This window comes from Salvelinus fontinalis, chromosome 3 (genome assembly GCF_029448725.1).
Source record: "Salvelinus fontinalis isolate EN_2023a chromosome 3, ASM2944872v1, whole genome shotgun sequence".
Classification (NCBI taxonomy): Eukaryota; Metazoa; Chordata; class Actinopteri; order Salmoniformes; family Salmonidae; genus Salvelinus; species Salvelinus fontinalis.
The window spans coordinates 45,824,527-45,844,293 of NC_074667.1; the positions used below are offsets into that span (position 1 = coordinate 45,824,527).

The 19,767-nt window shown below is 44.0% G+C and overlaps 1 protein-coding gene across 3 annotated transcripts in view; it reads right to left on the minus strand.

Annotated features, from left to right (window-relative positions):
- Window positions 1-717: 717 nt before the first annotated feature.
- Window positions 718-19,767, minus strand: part of LOC129850625 (membrane-associated guanylate kinase, WW and PDZ domain-containing protein 3-like) — a 174,510-nt gene continuing 155,460 nt past the window's right edge. Inside the window, exons 9-22 of one of the 3 annotated variants that reach the window (XM_055916940.1) lie at window positions 19,515-19,706; window positions 15,957-16,568; window positions 14,022-14,053; window positions 13,288-13,450; window positions 12,918-13,024; window positions 12,606-12,798; window positions 12,250-12,435; window positions 11,816-12,001; window positions 11,575-11,671; window positions 11,266-11,374; window positions 10,839-10,976; window positions 10,544-10,682; window positions 10,086-10,178; window positions 9,848-9,937 (exon numbers count right to left, since the gene is read on the minus strand). In XM_055916940.1, the coding sequence (XP_055772915.1) occupies window positions 10,126-10,178; window positions 10,544-10,682; window positions 10,839-10,976; window positions 11,266-11,374; window positions 11,575-11,671; window positions 11,816-12,001; window positions 12,250-12,435; window positions 12,606-12,798; window positions 12,918-13,024; window positions 13,288-13,450; window positions 14,022-14,053; window positions 15,957-16,568; window positions 19,515-19,706 (2,207 nt within the window). In that variant the 3' untranslated portion in view covers window positions 9,848-9,937; window positions 10,086-10,125. Of the gene's footprint in view, window positions 9,938-10,085; window positions 10,179-10,543; window positions 10,683-10,838; window positions 10,977-11,265; window positions 11,375-11,574; window positions 11,672-11,815; window positions 12,002-12,249; window positions 12,436-12,605; window positions 12,799-12,917; window positions 13,025-13,287; window positions 13,451-14,021; window positions 14,054-15,956; window positions 16,569-19,514; window positions 19,707-19,767 lie in introns of all 3 variants that reach the window. The other 2 variants (XM_055916932.1, XM_055916930.1) reach the window with 2 other exon arrangements.

The following is a 19,767-nucleotide window of genomic DNA, read 5'->3' on the forward strand; positions in this document are numbered from 1 at the left end:
ATTCTGCCATCTCTGGCCGGTAGCCTATAGAGCATTTTCTATAATTGCGGGTTTGATTACATATAGTCCTGCGGTTGCGGATGGGTTATCAGCAATTGCAGCGAGTGCGGCTGAACAAACAGCTGACCGCTAATATGGGTAGTGCAGTTTTTAGGGAATAGTGTGGCTTTTGGGACAGTACTATAAAGTAGGTCATCATGGAGGATAGTCCTCTCATCATACCCTTCACACAGACTATCAGCCATCCTTCATTCCAGCCATAATCAGACTGTTAATTAGACAGGTAGTATGGAGAGGGGGGGAGGAGAGAGAATAGAAGGAGGAGAGAGGAGAGCGAGGGAAAGAGTGGTTCAGTACCAGCCCAGCGATCCCTGGTGTGGGAGTTTTAGAGAGATCGGGGGGTGGAGAGAGTTTGTGATACTTTTGAGTACCTGTTTGTGGTACTTTTGGGTACCTGTTTGTGGTTGTTTGAGTTGTTTTGGGTATCTGTTTGAGGTGGTTTTGAGTAGTTTTAGGTTGTTTTGGGTCTCTGTTTGTAGTTGTTTGGGGTATTTGTTTTTGTGGTTCTTTTGAGTTGTTTGGGGTGTGTAGTATGAACAGCTACACCATCACCAGACACCATTTCCATAGACTTACAGTACACTTCATGGTTGTAGAGCCAATAAGTAAAGAGCTTTGGAATATTTACTATGGATGGACCAGTCCATATACAATACATGTTTTCAGTAAAACTTTATTTTTTTCAGTGCATGAACAGAACACCATGTCAAACTCATTTCCTTTTAATCTACTTTAAATAAAAAAATAATGGAGCTTTCTATATATCTCTATTTTCTTCCCGAAAGAGCACTCAGCGAGTTTTTATAAAGGTGCTGTACAATATACAAACATTTACAACTACTGTACCCACATAATGTAGAGACCACAAGGATTCGTTTTTTCTAATGAAGCAATGAAAGGCCACATTATGATACAGAGACTAGATAAGAGACTGGGTATAAATTAATTTGAGGAGCCATACCATGGTGCAGAATACGTAAGTACTGTAATATATGAATTATTTATTTCCAGTCTGTAACATGTAATTGCTTGCTACTAGCAGCTTCAAGAATCACTGGAGGTTGAGGGTGCTCATTCATACAATCAACAATCTATTGCGCAGAAAATGCCACTGGATGGCTCATAATGAATAGAGTATGTCCACTCAGAGGCCTAGACCTTTCTATCATCACACACTGGACCAAATTCAGAGCAATGTTGATATCCGGTCAAATCTGGCTTTAAATTGTAACTTCATCACCAGTCATCATTTGCTACTTTATTGCATTCCCTGAGCTCAGTTATAAACATGTCTTGATCCTAACTTAATTTCAACTTTTGACACAACTTATGTCCACTCCATTGTCCGTCAAGGTATGACCCCATACAAAAACAATACACACAATCAGTTTTCGATATAACATTTCTGTCTGAATGTAGCCTTACTTAGCCTAATCTGGTGTTTAACACAATCACATACCAAAACTCTCACATACCAAAACTCATTGCAGACAAACTACAATTTGAAATTATGATATTGGCCATCAACAGTAAAACTACTTGAAGGGACATGGTTCCATAGTCGCAGGAAGTAAATAAATCACAAGAAAAAAAAGAAGAAAAAAGAAGAACTCAGGCTTTATTACTCCTGTATGAGCGGAGAAAATTCTCCTCAGCAGAGCGGGGACAAAAAGACCCCCCCCCCCCCCCAAACAGCTTCCCGCGGCCATGCATGGTTCTGGTAATTTTATCAATAAGCAATCATTTTGGCATTTAATAACAGAGAAGTTACTTATCAAAATCATTGCTAATAGCACTGTAATGCATTGGCAACAATGTTAGGCATAACAAATGGTTATTTTCAAAGGAATCAAGCTTATCATAAAAAATATATATTGTAATGCTACAAGTAGTTTATGTAAAATATTACGACGTTCACATATTTTTCCACAATAACACATTTAGAGCAATGGCAACTTCTGAAACATATGGCAGTCTGCATGTAGTACTGCACTGTATAAACAGTGCATTCGGAAAGTATTCAGACCCCTTTATTTTTTCCACATTTTTTTACTTTACAGCCTTATTCTGAAATACATAATTATTTTTTCCCCTCATCAATCTGCACATAATACCCCATAATGACAAAGGAAAAACAGGTTTATAGAAATTTGATCAAATGTATAAAAAATAAAATACAGAAAAATTACTGACCCTTTACTCAGTACTTGGTTGAAGCACCTTTGGCAGCAATTACAGCCATGAATCTTCTTAGGTAGGACCCTACACGCTTGGCACACCTGTATTTGTGGAGCTCCTCCCATTCTTCATTGCAGATCCTCTCAAGCTCTGTCAGGTTGGATGGGGAGAGTCGCTGCACAGCTATTTTCAGGTCCCTCAAGAGATGTTTGATTGGGTTCATGTCCGGGCTCTGGCTGGGCTACTCAAGGACATTCAGAGACTTGTCCCGAAGCCACTCCTGCATTGTCTTGGCTGTCTGCTTCGGGTCATTGTCCTGTTGGAAGGTGAACCTTCGCCTCAGTCTGAGATAAGGAGCTCTCTGGAGCAGGTTTTCATCAAGATTCTCTCTGTACTTTGCTCTGTTCATCTTTCCCTCGATCCTGATTAGTTTCCCAGTCCCTACCACTGAACAACATCCCCACAGCATGATGCTGCCACCACCATGCTTCACCGTAGGGATGGTGCCAGGTTTACACCAGATGTGACGCTTGGCATTCAGGCCAAAGATATCAATCTTGGTTTCATCATACAAGAGTATCTTGTTTCTCATGGTCTGCGAGTCTTTAGGTGCCTGAGGAGTTCCTTCCATCTGGCCACTCTACCATAAAGGCCTGATTGGTAGAGTACTGCAGAGATGGTTGTCCTTCTGGAAGGTTCTCCTATCTCCACAGAGGAACTCTGGAGCTCTGTCAGAGTGACAGTCGGGTTCTTTGTCACCTCCCTGACCAAGGCCCTTCTCCCCAGATTGCTCAGTTTGGCCTGTGTGCCTTTCCAAATCCAGTCCAATCAATTGTATTCACCACAGCTGGACTCCAATCAAGTTGTAGAAACATCTCAAGGATGATCAATGGAAACAAGATGCACCTGAGCTTTTGAGCTTTCGAGTGCACCTTTCGAGACTCACAGCAAAGGGTATGAAAACCTATGAAACCTAAGCTAAGCTAAATAAAGTATTTCTGTTTATTTTTTATGAATTTGCTAAAATAAAAAAAATAAAAAACAGTTTTTGCTTTGTCATTATGGTGTATTGTGTGTAGATTGATGAGAAAAATAAATAATTTAATACATTTTAGAATAAGGCTGTAACGTAACAAAATGTGGAAAAAGTCAAGAGGTCTAAATACCTTCCGAATGCACTGTATGTCATGAACGATGAAGACCCATGGCAGTTGCTACCACTAAAATGCATTAGAAGGATGGCACAAGATGATTCTGGGCAACCTTTGAACTCTATATCAAAACATGGAATGGCCCAGTATGGCTACATACAGTATACATACAATATATATATATAAATATATATATATATATATATATATATATACACTACCGTTCAAAAGTTTGGGGTCACTTAGAAATGTCCTTGTTTTTGAAAGAAAAGCACATTTTTTGTTCATTAAAATAACATCAAATTGATCAGAAATACAGTGCAGACATTGTTAATGTTGTAAATGACTATGGTAGCTTGAAATGGCTGATTTTCTTTATGGAATATCTACATAGGCGTACAGAGGCCCATTACCAGCAACCATCACTCCTGTGTTCCAATGGCATGTTGCGTTAGCTAATCCAAGTTTATAATTTTAAAAGGCTAATTGATCATTAGAAAACCATTTTGCAATTATGTTAGCACAGCTGAAAACTGTTGTTCTAATTAAAGAAGCAATAAAACTAGCCTTCTTTAGACCAGTTGAGTATCTGGAGCATCAGCATTTGTGTGTTTGATTACAGGATCAAAATGGCCAGAAACAAAGAACTTTCTTCTGAAACTCGTCAGTCTATTATTTTTCTGAGAAATGAAGGCTATTCCATGCCGAGAAATTGCTAAGAAACTGAAGATCTCGTACAATGCTGGGTACTACTCAAATCAAATCAAAGTTTATTTGTCACGTACGCCGAATACAACAGGTGTAGACCTTACAGTGAAATTCTTACTTACAGGCTCTAACCAATAGTGCAAAAAAGGTATTAGGTGGACATTAGGAAAGTAAAGAAATAAAAACTACAGTAAAAAGTGAAAAATAGTAGCAAGGCTATATACAGTAGCGAGGCTACAAACAGACACCGGTTAGTCAGGCTGATTGCGGTAGTATGTACATGTAGATATGGTTAAAGTGACTATGGATATATGATGAACAGAGAGTAACAGTAGCGTAAAGAGGGGTTGGCAGGTGGTGGGTGGCGGGACACAATGCAGATAGCCCGGTTAGCCAATGTGCGGGAGCACTAGTTGGTTGGACCAATTAAGGTAGTATGTACATATGTACATGAATGTATAGTTAAAGTGACTGTGCATATATGATAAATAGAGAGTAGCAGCAGCGTAAAAGAGGGGTTGGGGGGGGCACACAATGCATATAGTCCGGGTAGCCATTTGATTACCTGTTCAGGAGTCTTATGGCTTGGGGGTAAAAACTGTTGAGAAGCCTTTTTGTCCTAGACTTAGTACTCCGGTACCGCTTGCCATGCGGTAGTAGAGAGAACAGTCTATGCCTGGGGTGGCGGGGGACTTGGACAACTTTTAGGGCCCTCCTCTGACACCGCCTGGTGTAGAGGTCCTGGATGGCAGACAGCTTAGCCCCAGTGATGCCCCAGTGATTTACCTTGCGGTTGGAGGCCGAGCAATTGCCGTACCAGGCAGTGATGCAACCGGTCAGGATGCTCTCGATTTTGCAGCTGTAGAACCTTTTGAGGATCTCAGGACCCATGCCAAATCTTTTTAGTTTCCTGAGGGGGAATAGGCTTTGTCGTGCCCTCTTCGCGACTGTCTTGGTGTGTTTGGACCATTCTAGTTTGTTGGTGATGTGGACACATGGGGGCGTACTCGGTCCTCCTTTTCCTGTAGTCCACAATCATCTCCTTAGTCTTGGTTACGTTGAGGGATAGGTTGTTATTCTGGCACCACCCGGCAAGGTCTCTGACCTCCTCCCGATAGGCTGTCTCGTCGTTGTCGGTGATCAGGCGGTTGTCGGTGTCCCCTCATAGAACAGCGCAAACTGGCTCTAACCAGAATATAAAGGAGTGGAAGGCCCCAGTGCACAACTGAGCAAGAGGATAAGTACATTAGAGTATCTAGTTTGAGAAACTCACAAGTCCTCAACTGGCAGCTTTATTAAATAGTACCCGCAAAACACCAGTCTCAATGTCAACAGTGAAGAGGCAACTCCGGGATGCTGGCCTTCTAGGCAGAGTTGCAAAGAAAAAGCCATATCTCAGACTGGCCAATAAAAATAAAATATTAAGAGGGGCAAAAGACCACAGACACTGGACAGAGGAACTCTCGAGTTTCAGAAGAAAGTTCTTTGTCTCTGGCCATTATGAGCCTGTAATCGAACCCACAAATGCTGATGCTCCAGATACTCAACTGGTCTAAAGAAGGCAAGTTTTATTGCTTTATTGCTTCTTTAACAGTTTTCAGCTGTGCTAACATAATTGCAAAAGCGTTTTCTAATGATCAATTAGCCTTTGAAAATGATAAACTTGGATTAGCTAACACAACGTGCCATTGGAACACAGGAGTGATGGTTGCTGATAATGGGCCTCTGTACGCCTATGTAGATATTCCTTTAAAAAATCTGCTGTTTCCAGCTACAATAGTCATTTACAACATTAACAATGTCTACACTGTATTTCTGATCAATCTTATGTTATTTTAATGGACAAAAAAATTCTAAGTGACCTCAAACTTTTGAACGGTAGTGTATATGTATATATATATACAGTATATACAGTACCAGTCAAAAGTTGACACACCTAGTAATTCAAGGGTTTTTCTTTATTTTCTACTGTTTTCTACATTGTGGAATATTAGTGAAGACATCAAAACTATTAAATAACACATATGTTAAACAAATGAAAATATATTTTATATTTGAGATTCTTTTTTTCTTTTATTATTATTTATTTTTTTACCCCCTTTTCTCCCCAATTTTCGTGGTATCCAATCGCTAGTAATTACTATCTTGTCTCATCGCTACAACTCCCGTACGGGCTCGGGAGAGACGAAGGTCGAAAGACATGCGTCCTCCGAAGCACAACCCAACCAAGCCGCACTGCTTCTTAACACAGCGCGCCTCCAACCTGGAAGCCAGCCGCACCAATGTGTCGGAGGAAACACCGTGCACCCGCCCCCCTTAGTTAGCGCGCACTGCGCCCGGCCCGCCACAGGAGTCGCTGAAGCGCGATGAGACAAGGATATCCCTACCGGCCAAACCCTCCCTAACCCGGACGACGCTAGGCCAATTGTGCGTTGCCCCACAGACCCCACGGTCGCGGCCGGCTGCGACAGAGCCTGGGCGCGAACCCAGAGACTCTGGTGGCACAGCTAGCGCTGCGATGCAGTGCCCTAGACCACTGCGCCACCCAGGAGGCTTATTTGAGATTATTTAAAGTAGCCACCCTTTGCCTTGATGACAGCTTTGCACACGCTTTGCATTCTCTCAACCAGCTTCACCTGGAATGCTTTTCCAACAGTCTTGAAGGAGTTCCCACATATGCTGAGCAATAGTTGGTTGCTTTTCCTTCCCTATGCGGTCCAAATCATCCCAAACCATCTCAATTAGGTTGAGGTCGGGTAATTGTGGAAGCCAGGTCATCTGATGCAGCACTCCATCACTCTCCTTCTTGGTCAAATAGCCCTTACACAGGCCGGAGGTGTGGTTGGTCATTGTCCTCTTGAAAAACAAATCATAGTCCCACTAAGTGCAAACCAGATGGGATGGTGCATTGCTGCAGAATGCTGTGGTAGCCGTGCTGGTTAAGTGTGCCTTAAATTCTAAATAATTCACAGACAGTGTCACCAGCAAAGCACCCCCACACCATCACACCTCCTTCTCCATGCTTCACGGTGGGAACCACACATGCGGAGATCATCCGTTCAACTACTCTGCGTCTCACAAAGACACGTGGTTGGAACCAAAAATCTTAAATTTGGACTCATCAGACCAAAATAAAGATTTCCACCGGTCTAATGTCCATTACGCATGTTTCTTGGCCCAAGCAAGTCTCTTTTTCTTATTGGTGTCCTTTAGTAGTGGTGTCTTTTCAGCAATTCGACCATGAAGGCCTGATTCACGCAGTCTCCTCTGAACAGCTGATGTTGAGATGTGTCTGTTACTTGAACTCTGTGAAACATTTTTTTGAGCTGCAATCTGAGGTGCAGTTAACTCTAATCAACTTATCCTCTGCAGCAAAGGTAACTCTGGGTCTTCCTTTCCTCTGGCGGTCCTCACAAGAGCCAGTTTCATCAAATCACTTAATGGTTTTTGTGACTGCACTTGAAGAAACTTTCAAAGTTCTTGAAATGTTCCAGATTGACTGACCTTCATGTCTTCAAGTAATGATGGACTGCCAATTCTCTTTGCTTATTTGAGCTGTTCTTAGCATAATATGGACTTGGTCTTTTACCAAATAGGGCTATCTTCTGTATACCACCCCTACCTTGTCACAACAAAACTGGTTGGCTCAAACGCATTAAGAAAGAAAGAAATTCCACAAATTAACTTTTTTTAAAGCACACCTGTTAATTGAAATGCATTCCAAGTGACTACTTCATGAAGCTGGTTGAGAGAATGTCAAGTGTGCAAAGCCGTCATCAAGGCAAAGGTTGGCTACTTTGAAGAATCTCAAATATAAAATATATTTTCATTTGTTTAACACTTTTATTTCTTACTACATGATTCCATATGTGTTATTTCATAGTTTTGATGTCTTAACTATTATTCTACAATGTATAAAATAGCAAAAATAGAGAAAAGCCCTTGAATGAGTAAGTGTGTCCAAACTGTTGACTGGTACTGTATATCTATATTAATCTATAATTTCAATAAATTACACATAGGTTATCATACACATGGTAAACAATATCTTAAACCACAAGTCTCTGGTCTTTTGTAATGATATATTTTGTATTCACGAATCATGTCTATTGTCTTAGAACAGTCTAGAATCCTTCGTAAAGCTACTGCTTTCTGAATAAAGTCTGAAATTTCTACATGGTGTTAAGGTCAGAACTTCGGCATCAGTATTTTCACATCAGGTGAAAGGATCATACTCAGTGGAGTGGTAAAGGCGTGCAATAAAATAAACGTACGGACTGCATGCAGTTGAGCAAATCCCTTGGGAAAAGAGTTCCATGTGAAAAGGCCAATCCCAAGGTGCTTGATGTAGATACCCAACATGAAAATAAAACCTTTACTGACAGCTTAACTTTGTGTGTGTTAAAGACCTTTCTGCTTGGTTGCATATGGGATAATAATTGCATTATAATGGGTGAAGTATGGTTAGTATTCATTCCACAGGATGTCCAAGAATAGGCCCTAAACATTCCAAACATGCGTATGGCGCAGATCAGAGATGTCTGAAGCAGCACACGAGGCAGGAAGAGAGATGACAGCGTTGGCTTTACATGCCATTCCTAATGTCAAAGGCCAATAGAGCTTAAAAAAGTCCTCTTCACGGACACAGGTGGACATGACACATGGCCGATAAGGTTGCCTGCCATTCCTTGTCCATCCCTCTCATTGGAGAAAGAAACAGACAAACAATATACAGCATGTTGTGGTACAGCTCAAGTCTGTGTGATTATGTGTCCACACAGTGTTGTCCATACTGTATCAGTAAGGGGGATTACGCAGCACCTCAGCCTGGGAGAGGATTCTGCCTGAGCTGGGGACTTTCCAGGGGCCAGGGCTAATCTGACCCTTTTGGTTCAGAGGATCCTGCTGAATGGCATTTGGAGAGGCCTGTGTGTCTTTTATACTCGTTTCCTCTGTTGTAGAGGCCCCATAATATTTTCTAGTCTTTCCCTCTTTTAAGGAAGCCCCGATGTATTTTTTGCTTGTCTGCTCTTTGCGTTTTTCCTTTTCTCCATCTCGAGGTTTACTCTTCTCTAGAGTAACTTTCAGAATAGCTCTCCATGCCCCTGTCTCCATAGAGGTTGGCCTGTGATGTCCTGCCTCTGTCCCCACTTTCTTTTCAATACTGACCTGGCCATGGGCAGCCGTGGTTGTTCCCGTTATCCCTTCTCTCTCCTCTGTGCTTTTCCTGCCCTTTGAATCTCCCCTTTTGCTGTTTTTGTTTTCATCAAAGGGCTCCTTGCTGGAAAGCTCCTTTGATGTGCTCTGCTGTACCTGCTGTTTCTTTACATGCAGCTGGCTCGAGGCTTCCTGTCTTTTTCGAGAAGACTTCTTGGGGCTGGGTGACCGACTTCCTTTCTGTCGGTGGGACTTCCTGTCTTTGCTTGGCTCTGCTTCCTGTGCCTTCCTCTCAGACTTTTTGGGACTCTGTGAGTGCTCTTTGGCTTTAGAGAATGTTTCACCTGTTTTCTTTGGGCTGCTGGGCTCCTTGGAGTCTTTAGACCTGGTATGACCTGGTTTGATCTTATAGAGGTTGATCTGCTCAGGGGTGATGGGAGAGAGCCTGTCAGCCTGCCTGTCTGCCCACTCTCCATTCCACTCCACTGAGCCAGTGCCCCTGCTGCACTGGGGATGGAGCGTTCGGGGGGACAGGGAGTTCCAGTCAGGGGTCTCGCTGGTGAAAGAGGAGGAACCTGAGGTGAAGGTGCAGGTGGAGAATGGAGAAGCGAGAGGGGATGTCTCTGAGACAAGCGCCTCTCTAGGAAAGCTTGTGGATGAAGCGACAGTTGGATCCAATTTACCTAGAAGTAAAATAAGTCATTACACAGATGTAAAATATTTATAGAGTGGCTCACAGATCCTTATGAAAATAACGTACAAGAGCAAAATTTAGATGAACTAGTTTAGACAGATGAAAGGAGGAAGCAAGAAGAAAATTATAGGAATTACCAAGGTAAAAGAGGACAGGCCAGTAAAAACAGTGAAGTGGTTAGTGGTGGTGTTCGTTTGAGTAATAGCACACAGTAGAGGGGACGCAATCACCTGCAACAGGGGGAGGAGAGGAAGTGCCAAGAGTAAGCAGTTACAGACAGCAGAGGACTCCATTCATGAAACAACAAACATCCCCAACATAGTTAGGCACTCAGTTTGGGTGACATTTCACATTAAGGGTACAGTACATTAATTAACATAAATTAATGAAGTAGCCAACAGAGATAGCTAAATCATTAATTAACGTGTTTACAAGGCATTGCTGCGTCAGTTCATGTTAATTAGCTCACCCTTGTTAAATGCTAGTAACATGTTATAACGCGCAACAACAAACAAGTATATTCAAACACCCTGCATCTCATACCACAAAAAAGGTAAATATGATCTTCTAGATCTAGACTTCTGTGTGTACTTACTGTTGTCTTGTACCAGACCCTGCCCTGGCCTTAACAGGAGCAGCACTTTGCTGCCTCCAGCCTGGATCAGCTCGATGGCGCGGGTATGGGTGATCCCCTGGGTCGGCTCTCCATTGATCTCCACTACCTGATCCCCCACCTGCACATACAGGCACAATCTAGATGATCAACTCCTCAATGGCAACAACATATGTAATTAGTCTGTTATAAGACATGACAGAACCTTGATATCATGAATAGTCTAGTAACAGTCATTTGTGTGGATGTTTCCTAAGGCACCGGGGGTCAGACTTACATGGATCCTGCTGTCCAGCAGGGCAGGCCCCTCCTCAGCCAGTCTCAGGATGTACAGGCCCATGTTGTACTCTGTCCCTCCCCTCAGACTGAAGCCAAAACCCCGGGACCCCCGGTCCAGCTCCACCGTGATACAGCCCTGCGTGGCGCATGCGTACACACACACATATGTACACACACACACACACACACACGCAAGCATGCACACACACACACACACACTCACATGCACGTAAGCACATGCACTCACACACACACACGCACGCATATGAACACACACACAAGCACACACACAAGCACGCACACAGACGTTATAACTTAAGTTATAACTTAGTGCAGTTTTTTCTGAGTCATATATTATTTAATTGATGTAAAATCTCTAAAACACCAGATAAAAACAATGACAGTAATAATGGTATGAGCCTTGCCTGTTTGGGGCCTGTAACACACATTGTTCCCTGTTCGCTCAAAGGCAGAGTTTTGTAGTCAGCCCAGGTAACTCCCTCCCTCTTCTCCTCCTCCAGATCTAGGTTATAACTAGAACAGACAACAGCATTCAGTAACACTATGTTATATTTTCAATAATGTACAGCAGTGTCTCCGCTGGGGGCACAGAGAACAAAGCAATTTTAATCATTAAGATGTTGTGTCAGACATAAGTCTTTGGGTTGTTCTGCTAAATGCTGAAGCAGGGATTTAATCCGTGTCTTGGTGTAGTAGTGAGATCAGGACCTTACCGCTCGTCATGCATAGCTGACCTCTGACCCATAGCTCTATGATGAGGGGCGGGGCTCTGCTTGGCTGAGCTGGCTCCAGAGGGAGGGCCCTTGTATTCTGGAACAGACAAATACAAGTCACACCATTATGATAACAAACACAAACCAACCATCCCACACAGAGATCATTGGTGTATGACTGGGAATACTAGGCAAACCAACACAGTCCCATCCCATGGGTGATACTACTGGTGAAGCTTACCGTCCTCGGGGACCACAGTAAGGGTGACAGCATTGCCAGCATCCTTGATGAGTTGAACAATGTCATTGTGAGACAGCCCCACGATGGACCGCCCGTTGACCGCTGAGATGCGGTCGCCTACATTCAGCAGGCCACAGCGGTCAGTGGGGCTGCCTTCGATGATGCGCCCGATCTTATGAGGGATCACTGCAAACAGAGAGATATCTAATAATAACACACCCATCCCACCTGATAGATTCAGTCAGAAATATACAATAGGTATTTAAGGGACTATATTACTCAATAGTAAAGAAGTAATAATCTTTTCACAGGAAGAACCTTCAAACTCTGTTCCCGGCTAATTTGGGTGATATGATGGTATAGAGGAGAGTGGTGTGTGTGTGGTTGTGTCTGGGATAAGCAGTGGTAATGCTGGGCATCGGGTCCATTCTCACCTCCTAGCGGGGGCTTGCTCTTGGAGGTGAGGATGACGAAGCCGAAGCCCTCACTGTCCTTGCGGTGGAGGGTGATGTCGAAGGACTCGTGGTCCACCACACTGGGCATCTGGATACGAGGGAGTCTGGGGGAGCCGTTCACCAACACTGGAGCCATGTGGAGCCCTGCCTCCTCCTCAGTCATATCTGATTGAAAAATGCATGGAGAGTATAGACTGAAGTGCAGTATCAAACACATGTGTACTCTGTGTGTGTGTGTGTGTGTGTGTGTGTGTGTGTGTGTGTGTGTGTGTGTGTGTGTGTGTGTTAGAGATCAAGGTGTAGAGGTTCCAGGCAGTCAGTGAGTGAGTGCTCACCTCTGTAGATGACTTTCCGACGCACGGTCAGCATGACCTGACCATTGCGGGCAGCGTTGGTCATCAGGTCCAGAACCTGCTTGTGGGAACGGCCCTTGACCATGATTCCATCTATGCCTATGAGCTCATCACCAGCCCTCAGGCGTCCATCCTTCTCAGCTGCACCAAGGTGCACGATGGCACCAATATACACCTGTCAGAGAGAGTTACACTTTGAGTCAGAAACACTGTCCATAGAAGACACAGTAGGCAATAGGCTTTCCTGGGTGTTGAAAATTAACAAAGACAATCTAACAGGGAGGAAGTTCATACTTCGGTACTCACTGGCTGCTCTGGACCTTCTCCTCCCAGAACACGGAAGCCAAAGCCAGTCTCCTGGTCCCTCATGATGAACACATCCAGGTCTTTGGTGTGAGGCTCTGTGGACAGGGGTTACTGTGGTTAGATAGGGTATCATAGAGGTGAGCACCACCCAATCATCCGGTCAGCAGGGTGAACTCACAGGCTTATCTTGCAGCTCATATTGATACTGTATTCACAAATGTAGGGTGACCCTTAACAGATGGTCACGAACTTACAAATTAAACACTGGCATCCATTGCAGAGCTATGGATGGAATAACTGAGCATAGGAGTACTAGGCCTCCTCTGTCTGTCTGTGCAGCTACAGTATGTGCACTCACGCTTGCTCTCCAGCAGGGCCTTGGACTTGAGGTACATCTCTGTGGCGTCTCGTTTGGGGGAGTTGTTGCGCAGGGTTGAAGTGTTGGAGTGGTAAGGGAGGGCCTGGGGGACAGAGTCTGTGACACAGTCCAGAGTCTCTGTGCTAGATGTCATTTCCTGCCTCTGATGGGGCCACAGGGCCACAGACAGCACAATTAGAGCACATTAAAGACCACACAGTCTACGTACATCTCATTACCCAGACACATGTAATCGCGATTGAATACTAAAGGAACAAAAGGTCATTCCACCGCAGGCTCCCGCATTGCTTTCACATTACCACCGCAAGCTCAAAAGTAAACCTAAGGCCGATGGGATTTGAATGTAATTTACCATTCCCAGGCTAAAAAAGAGTTCCCTATGGCGCTGACAGGCTTATTCTGTTGAAAAGGCCAGCTTCATAAAGCTGTCATACTGATGTACAATATTATCTAAAGAGGCTATGTGCTTGATTACCATTGAAATCCCCAGACAAAAAAAGGAATGCTGAATAGAAGTAATTAAGAACATTTTCAAAGCAAACATAATCAATATTCAAATGTATAGTTATCAATTAATGTGATGCAGTGGGGCTTACTGGTTAACTGCTTTACACTCAAGGACAAAAGGCTTTAATAAGAAATTGGGGGATAAGCGTCTGGGCACACAATAATAAAACACAGAGTATTATAAAACTGTGTCTGCTTTTACTCACAGGTTTCAGGCTCTTCACAGGAGATGCCTGACCTGTGAGAAACACAAGGAAGAGTCATGGGAAGTTTTTTTTTTTTAAGTACTAATGAGACATCAACCAGTAGATGGCACTGTCTACCTAACAGAGAACGAGAGCAGTGAAGGAATAACAGTTTCAATAGTCTAGACTCAGGAGGTTTAAAACAGTGTTGTAGCCTAGTCCATCAAGAAGTATGACTACACTGTGTTAAAGATAAATAGGAGATATGTACATTTGAGAGAGAGGGGACCTACATGAGAGAGGACTAGCATAGTGAGCGAGACAGAGAGAGACAGAGAGAGAGAGTCATGCATAAAAACCAATGAACAATAATGTTAACTGTACAGTACACACACATGTTCCATCTCTCACGCTCAGATTGTTCCCACTGTTAATATAGCTCCAGCATTAAATTGATTCACGAGCATGATATAAGATGATAATGTTCACTCACTCTCTCAATTCAATTCAAAGGGCTTTATTGGCATGGGGAACATGTTTTTACATTGCCAAAGCAAGTGAAATAGATAATAAACAAAGGTGAAATAAAAAATTAACAGTAACCTTTACACTCACAAAAGTTCCAAAGTAATAAAGATATTTCAAATGTCTTCTGTCTATATACAGTGTTGTAATGATGTGCAAAGAGTTAAAAGTACAAAAGGGAAAATAAGTCAACATAAATATAGGTTGTATTTGCAATGGTGTTTGTTCTTCACTGGTTGCCATTTTCTTGTGGCAACAAGTCACACATGTTGCTGTTGTGATGGCACGCTGTGGTATTTCACCCAATAGATATGTGAGTTTATCAAAATTTGATTTGTTTTTGAATTCTTTGTGGGTCTGTGTAATCTGAGGGAAGTATGTGTCTCTAATATGGTCATACATTTGGCAAGAGGTTAGGAAGTGCAGCTCAGTTTCCACCTCGTTTTGTGGGCAAGCCTGTTTTCTCTTGAGAGCCAGGTCTGCCTTTGGAAGCCTTTCTAAATAGCAAGGCTATGCTCACTGAGTCTGTACATAGTCAAAGATTTCCTTAATTTTTGGTCAGTCACTGTGGTCAGGTATTGCTAGTTAGGAATTGCGCTAACTCTAGTTAGCAACTTCCTTCAAACTGCACGCAGAGACATAAATATGTATCCACAAGTTCATCTGACTATGGGGAAGCAGACAAAATACTTTATAGTCATAATCTTGAAGAGTCCATTTAAAGGGCCACGGATATAGAAGCATGCAGAAATTCTCCGTGCCTCCGATGATGATCAAAGCCAATCCGGGCTCATCGACTTGTGTACCATTTCCCCAGGGTGACTGGAGATGGATGTGTGAGACGTTTGAAGGGTGCTTTCCCCTCCCTCTCTCCCCAGGAGCAGAGCAGACAGAGACCCGTGCTTATGCAACTTCCCTTCCCAGGCCTGCAACAGACTGCAGTATGAATGTCTGACTGAGAGAGAGCCTTAGTAGAGGCTGTGAAGCAGCCTGAAGAGATACAGTATATATCCTGTACAGGGAGATGTGGTAGAAATCTGTGCATACAGAGAGGTGTTTATGGGAATATGTGAAAGGTATATTTGACAGGAGAGTTGGGTTGCATAGGGTGACTCTACAATTGTCATTACTACGTGATAATTTATGCCAAAAAGGCAACAGTCCCTCATGCGTTCACCTATTGCAGACATAGTGACATCATCAAGATACCATACCATAGTGTGTGTGTACATGAGTGGTAGTTGACCCAATCTCTCACCTCCTAGTATCAGCACATTGACCTGACTCACCAAGGACACTGAAGAGGTCACATTGAGATATCACTGTATCACACTGATGCTGCGGCAACAGTGATGTCGTAGCAGTGGTACATGCACAGTGTTGGTGTTATGTAACCACAAGGCAGTGTTAATAAGAGACTCTGTGACTCACCTCCTCTGAGCACCAGCACGTTGACCTCGCTCCCCACCTGTAGGTCTTTGAGGATGTCCACCACCTGGGCGTGGCTCAGAGTCTGAACATTCTGACGGTTGATCTCCTTGATCACGTCCCCTTTATGCAGGCCGCGGCACCACTGGGCGTCTAGGATCATCTTCACCTTCTGGCCAAGGGGACAGTCTGCGATGGCAAAGCCAAACCCTCCCGGGCCCTTCACCAGGGGCACGCTCACCAGCTCGGGCTGCAGCAGGCCTGTTCCCCCCTGCTCAGAGAGCCTCCCGTTGGGCAGCGCGGCCACCATGGGCCGTCCGCTGGCGTCGGTGGTGACATAGTGGAGCTCCTGGGAGGAGCCGTGCAGCACGTCGCCCTTCACCAGCAGGGGCTGGCCATTGATGAGGGGCACGGCCGTCACCACCTCGCCCCCCTGTAGGGGCGGAGGAGGTGGGGGGTTCTCGGTGTCCTCCGCCACGTCTGGGGGCAGCGGGTAGCCGCGGCACAGCACCATATCAACATACTGACTTACTGGGATGGACTGGAACATCTGCACCACCTCAGGGTGGGTCTTCCCCAGCACACATTTCCCGTTGATTTCCACGATCACATCGCCTGGCGGGGAAAACCACAGAGCGAGAGAAAAGAGAGAGGGAGAAGAGGGAGAGGAGAGAAAGGAAGAAGAGAGAAGGGTTGGAGAGAGAAGAAACAAGCCTTAGCAAACAGTGAGAATATACAGACATATCCATGGGCGATGTAATGATTGTTATGGCAATATAGTAGCTTGTTAGCTAGATGACTGTCCTGTTTGTGACGGACTGAATTGACCATTCGCTAAGCCCAGCCCAGAATTTTGGGCAACCAATTGCAGAGCTCCAAGGGATAGCAACTGTCGCTGAGTCCGACACCTCGGACAAGCTCAAGTTTAAATTGCATGAAAGCCAGTGAGGGCATTAGCAAAAATTTAGTTTTATTCAAAATATAAATGTTTAAATGGCTAAATAATTTAACAGTGCACCAGGAGTACTTGCTATTGTGATTCCTGAAATGCAGAGCCTGTTGATGGAGTATTTTTCTAATCCAAAATTATACTTTTGTTACATTGTTTGTTAGCTCAGCAGTTTAGCTAGCTCTCAGTCTCCTTAAATAAAATAGTCATTTAGCAGAACCTCTTATCCAGAGTGACTTACAGGAGCAATTAGGGGTAAGTACTTTGCTCAAGGGTATATCAACCAATTTTTCACCTAGTCGGCTCAGTGAGTCGAACCAGCGACCTTTTGGTTACTGGCCCAACGCGCGTAACTACTAGGATACCTGCCGCCCAATGACCACCAAACGTTGCCAACACTAGCTAGCTAGCCACATAATATAGCTCTTGTTTTCTCAAAATGTATGTTAGCTAGCTAAATTAGCAATGATGTGAATACTCCCATCTGCTGTCAACATCAGGATACGATTTGAGAGTACTACAGTCAACTCCATCAGTGATTATAGCTTTGACTGCAAGCTGAGAGTGAATTCAGAGCCATTAGGTGGTAGCTACACTAGCTACAAAACATAATTTTACCAGGTTTCTGTGTAGCAATTGTAATGACAGTCCACCACAACATACCCAAGAGTTTCCTGATTAGCAAGTGGAAGTACGTGTTTCATTTCATTGTGTATTAGAAACACAGTTTGAGATTATTGTGATAGTTGCCACCCCATCTTTTCTTCACGTTCATTCATCCTCCCATCTCTCCCAATCAGGGTTTGGCCCAATTCAGAATTGAATTGAGAATGCCTCAAATTTCAATTAAATTCTTGAATTTGAATTGAAGTAGTTAATAGGATACAGAAATGCAATTTGAATTTGAATGAAAGCAAATATAATTGAATTCAGTGAAATTCAAATGCCTCTTCTATTCTATATTAGGTGTAGTCTATACAAATATTAAATCAAATTGTATTAGTCGCATACATATATCGCGGGTGTTGCGAAATGCTTATGTCCCTATCTCCAACAGTGCAGTAATACCTAACAATACCAAACAATACACGCAAATTCCAAAAATCTAAAGAAAGGAATCAAGAAATATAGAAATATTAGAACGAACAATGTCAGAGTCCGGGATATAAATATATATGTATATGATGGTGTGTATAGACATTATGGACAGTATATGACTAGAAAAGGTGTGTTCAGCATTAGTTATATAGGATGAGCCTTGACAAGAATACAGTATATGCATATGAAGTGGGTAAAACAGTATGCAAACATTATTAAAGTGACCAGTGTTCAATGACTATGTACATAGGGCAGCAGTCTCTAAGATTCAGGTTTGACCGGGTTGTAGCCGGCTAGTAACCGTGACTAAAGTTCAGGGCAGGGTACTTGGGCGGAGGCCAGCTAGTAGTGACTATTTAACTGTCTGTTGACCTGGAAATAGAAGCTGTTTTTCAGTCTCTCGGTGCCAGCTTTGAATGACCAGTACTGTCTCTGCCTTCTAGATGGTAGCGGGTGAAGAGGCTGGTACTTGGGTGGCTGAGGTCCTTGATGGTCTTCTTGGCCTTCCTGTGACACCGGGTGCTGTAGATGTCCTGGAAAGCAGGCAGTGTGCCCCTGGTGATGCATTGGGCTGACCACACCACCCTCTGGAGAGCCCTGTGGTTTCCATACCAGACGGTGATACAGCCCGACAGGAAGCTCTCAATAGTATCTGTAGAAGTATCTGTAGAAGTTTGTGAGGGTCAAGACAAATTTCTTCAGGTTCCTGAGGTTGAAGAGGCGCTACTGCTATTGTGCCTTCTTCACCACACTCTCTGTGTAGATGGACCATTTCAGGTTGTCAGTGATGTGCACACCGAGGAACTTGAAGCTTTTCAGCCTCTTCACTGCGGCCTGTTGATGTGGATCAAGCCATGCTCCCTCTGCTATATCCTGAAGACCACGATCAGCTCCTTCATTTTGTTGACGTTGAGGGAGAGGTTATTTTCCTGGCACCACTCCACCAGGGGTTCTAGCCAGGCAAATCATTATTGCATGTACTGTGTCCTTTTACATCTTACCCTGACAGCTGGCTCAGAGAACAGCAACCTCCAGCCCCTCTCAGCTCACACAAGAAAAGCTGCTGAGGATGCAGAGCCCCAGACAGCATCAAAGCTAAAGGAAGATCAGAGTGTGCAACAAAGATACTGGGCTACACACAGAATACACCATAACCTGTCTCTCTGACATAGCCGCGGGAAGTCGTGTGGGGGGGAATGTTTGCCCAGTGCACTACTTTTGGGGGAAAAAATAAAATTTAAAAATATGTATTAATAATAAAAACATATATATATTTCAGGGGGTGCTACAGCACCATCAGCAGCAATACTTCCAGCGGCAATGCTCTCTGCCTAAAATGATCCCCTTGAACAGAATTTCTGCTCTCCCTTTCACTGTATCTCTTGGGGAAGTGTTAGGGTAAGTGCAGCCCCTCTATAGGGACCAACCAGGTTTTAATTAAGTTCACTAGCTACCTTTTGAGCTGGTAAAAGTGTGTGGCTCCGCACAGGGCAGTGCAGCAGTGTACTTCTCACCGGAGGAGATCTTGTTGTCATGGGCAGCAGGGCTGTCGCTGAGGACGTTCTTCACCTGCAGGAACTCGTCATGGCGGTCGCCCCCTATGATGGTAAAGCCAAAGCCCTGGGAGCTTTTCCTCAGAGCAGTGTGGAACATCTCCCCCTGCAGCTGGGACGGGTCTGGGGTGAAGCCTGACGCACCCCCCTCACCTGCAACGTAAGTATGTCACAGTGGGAGAGTTAGAGGAAGTTGCATAACTAAATAAGGCGT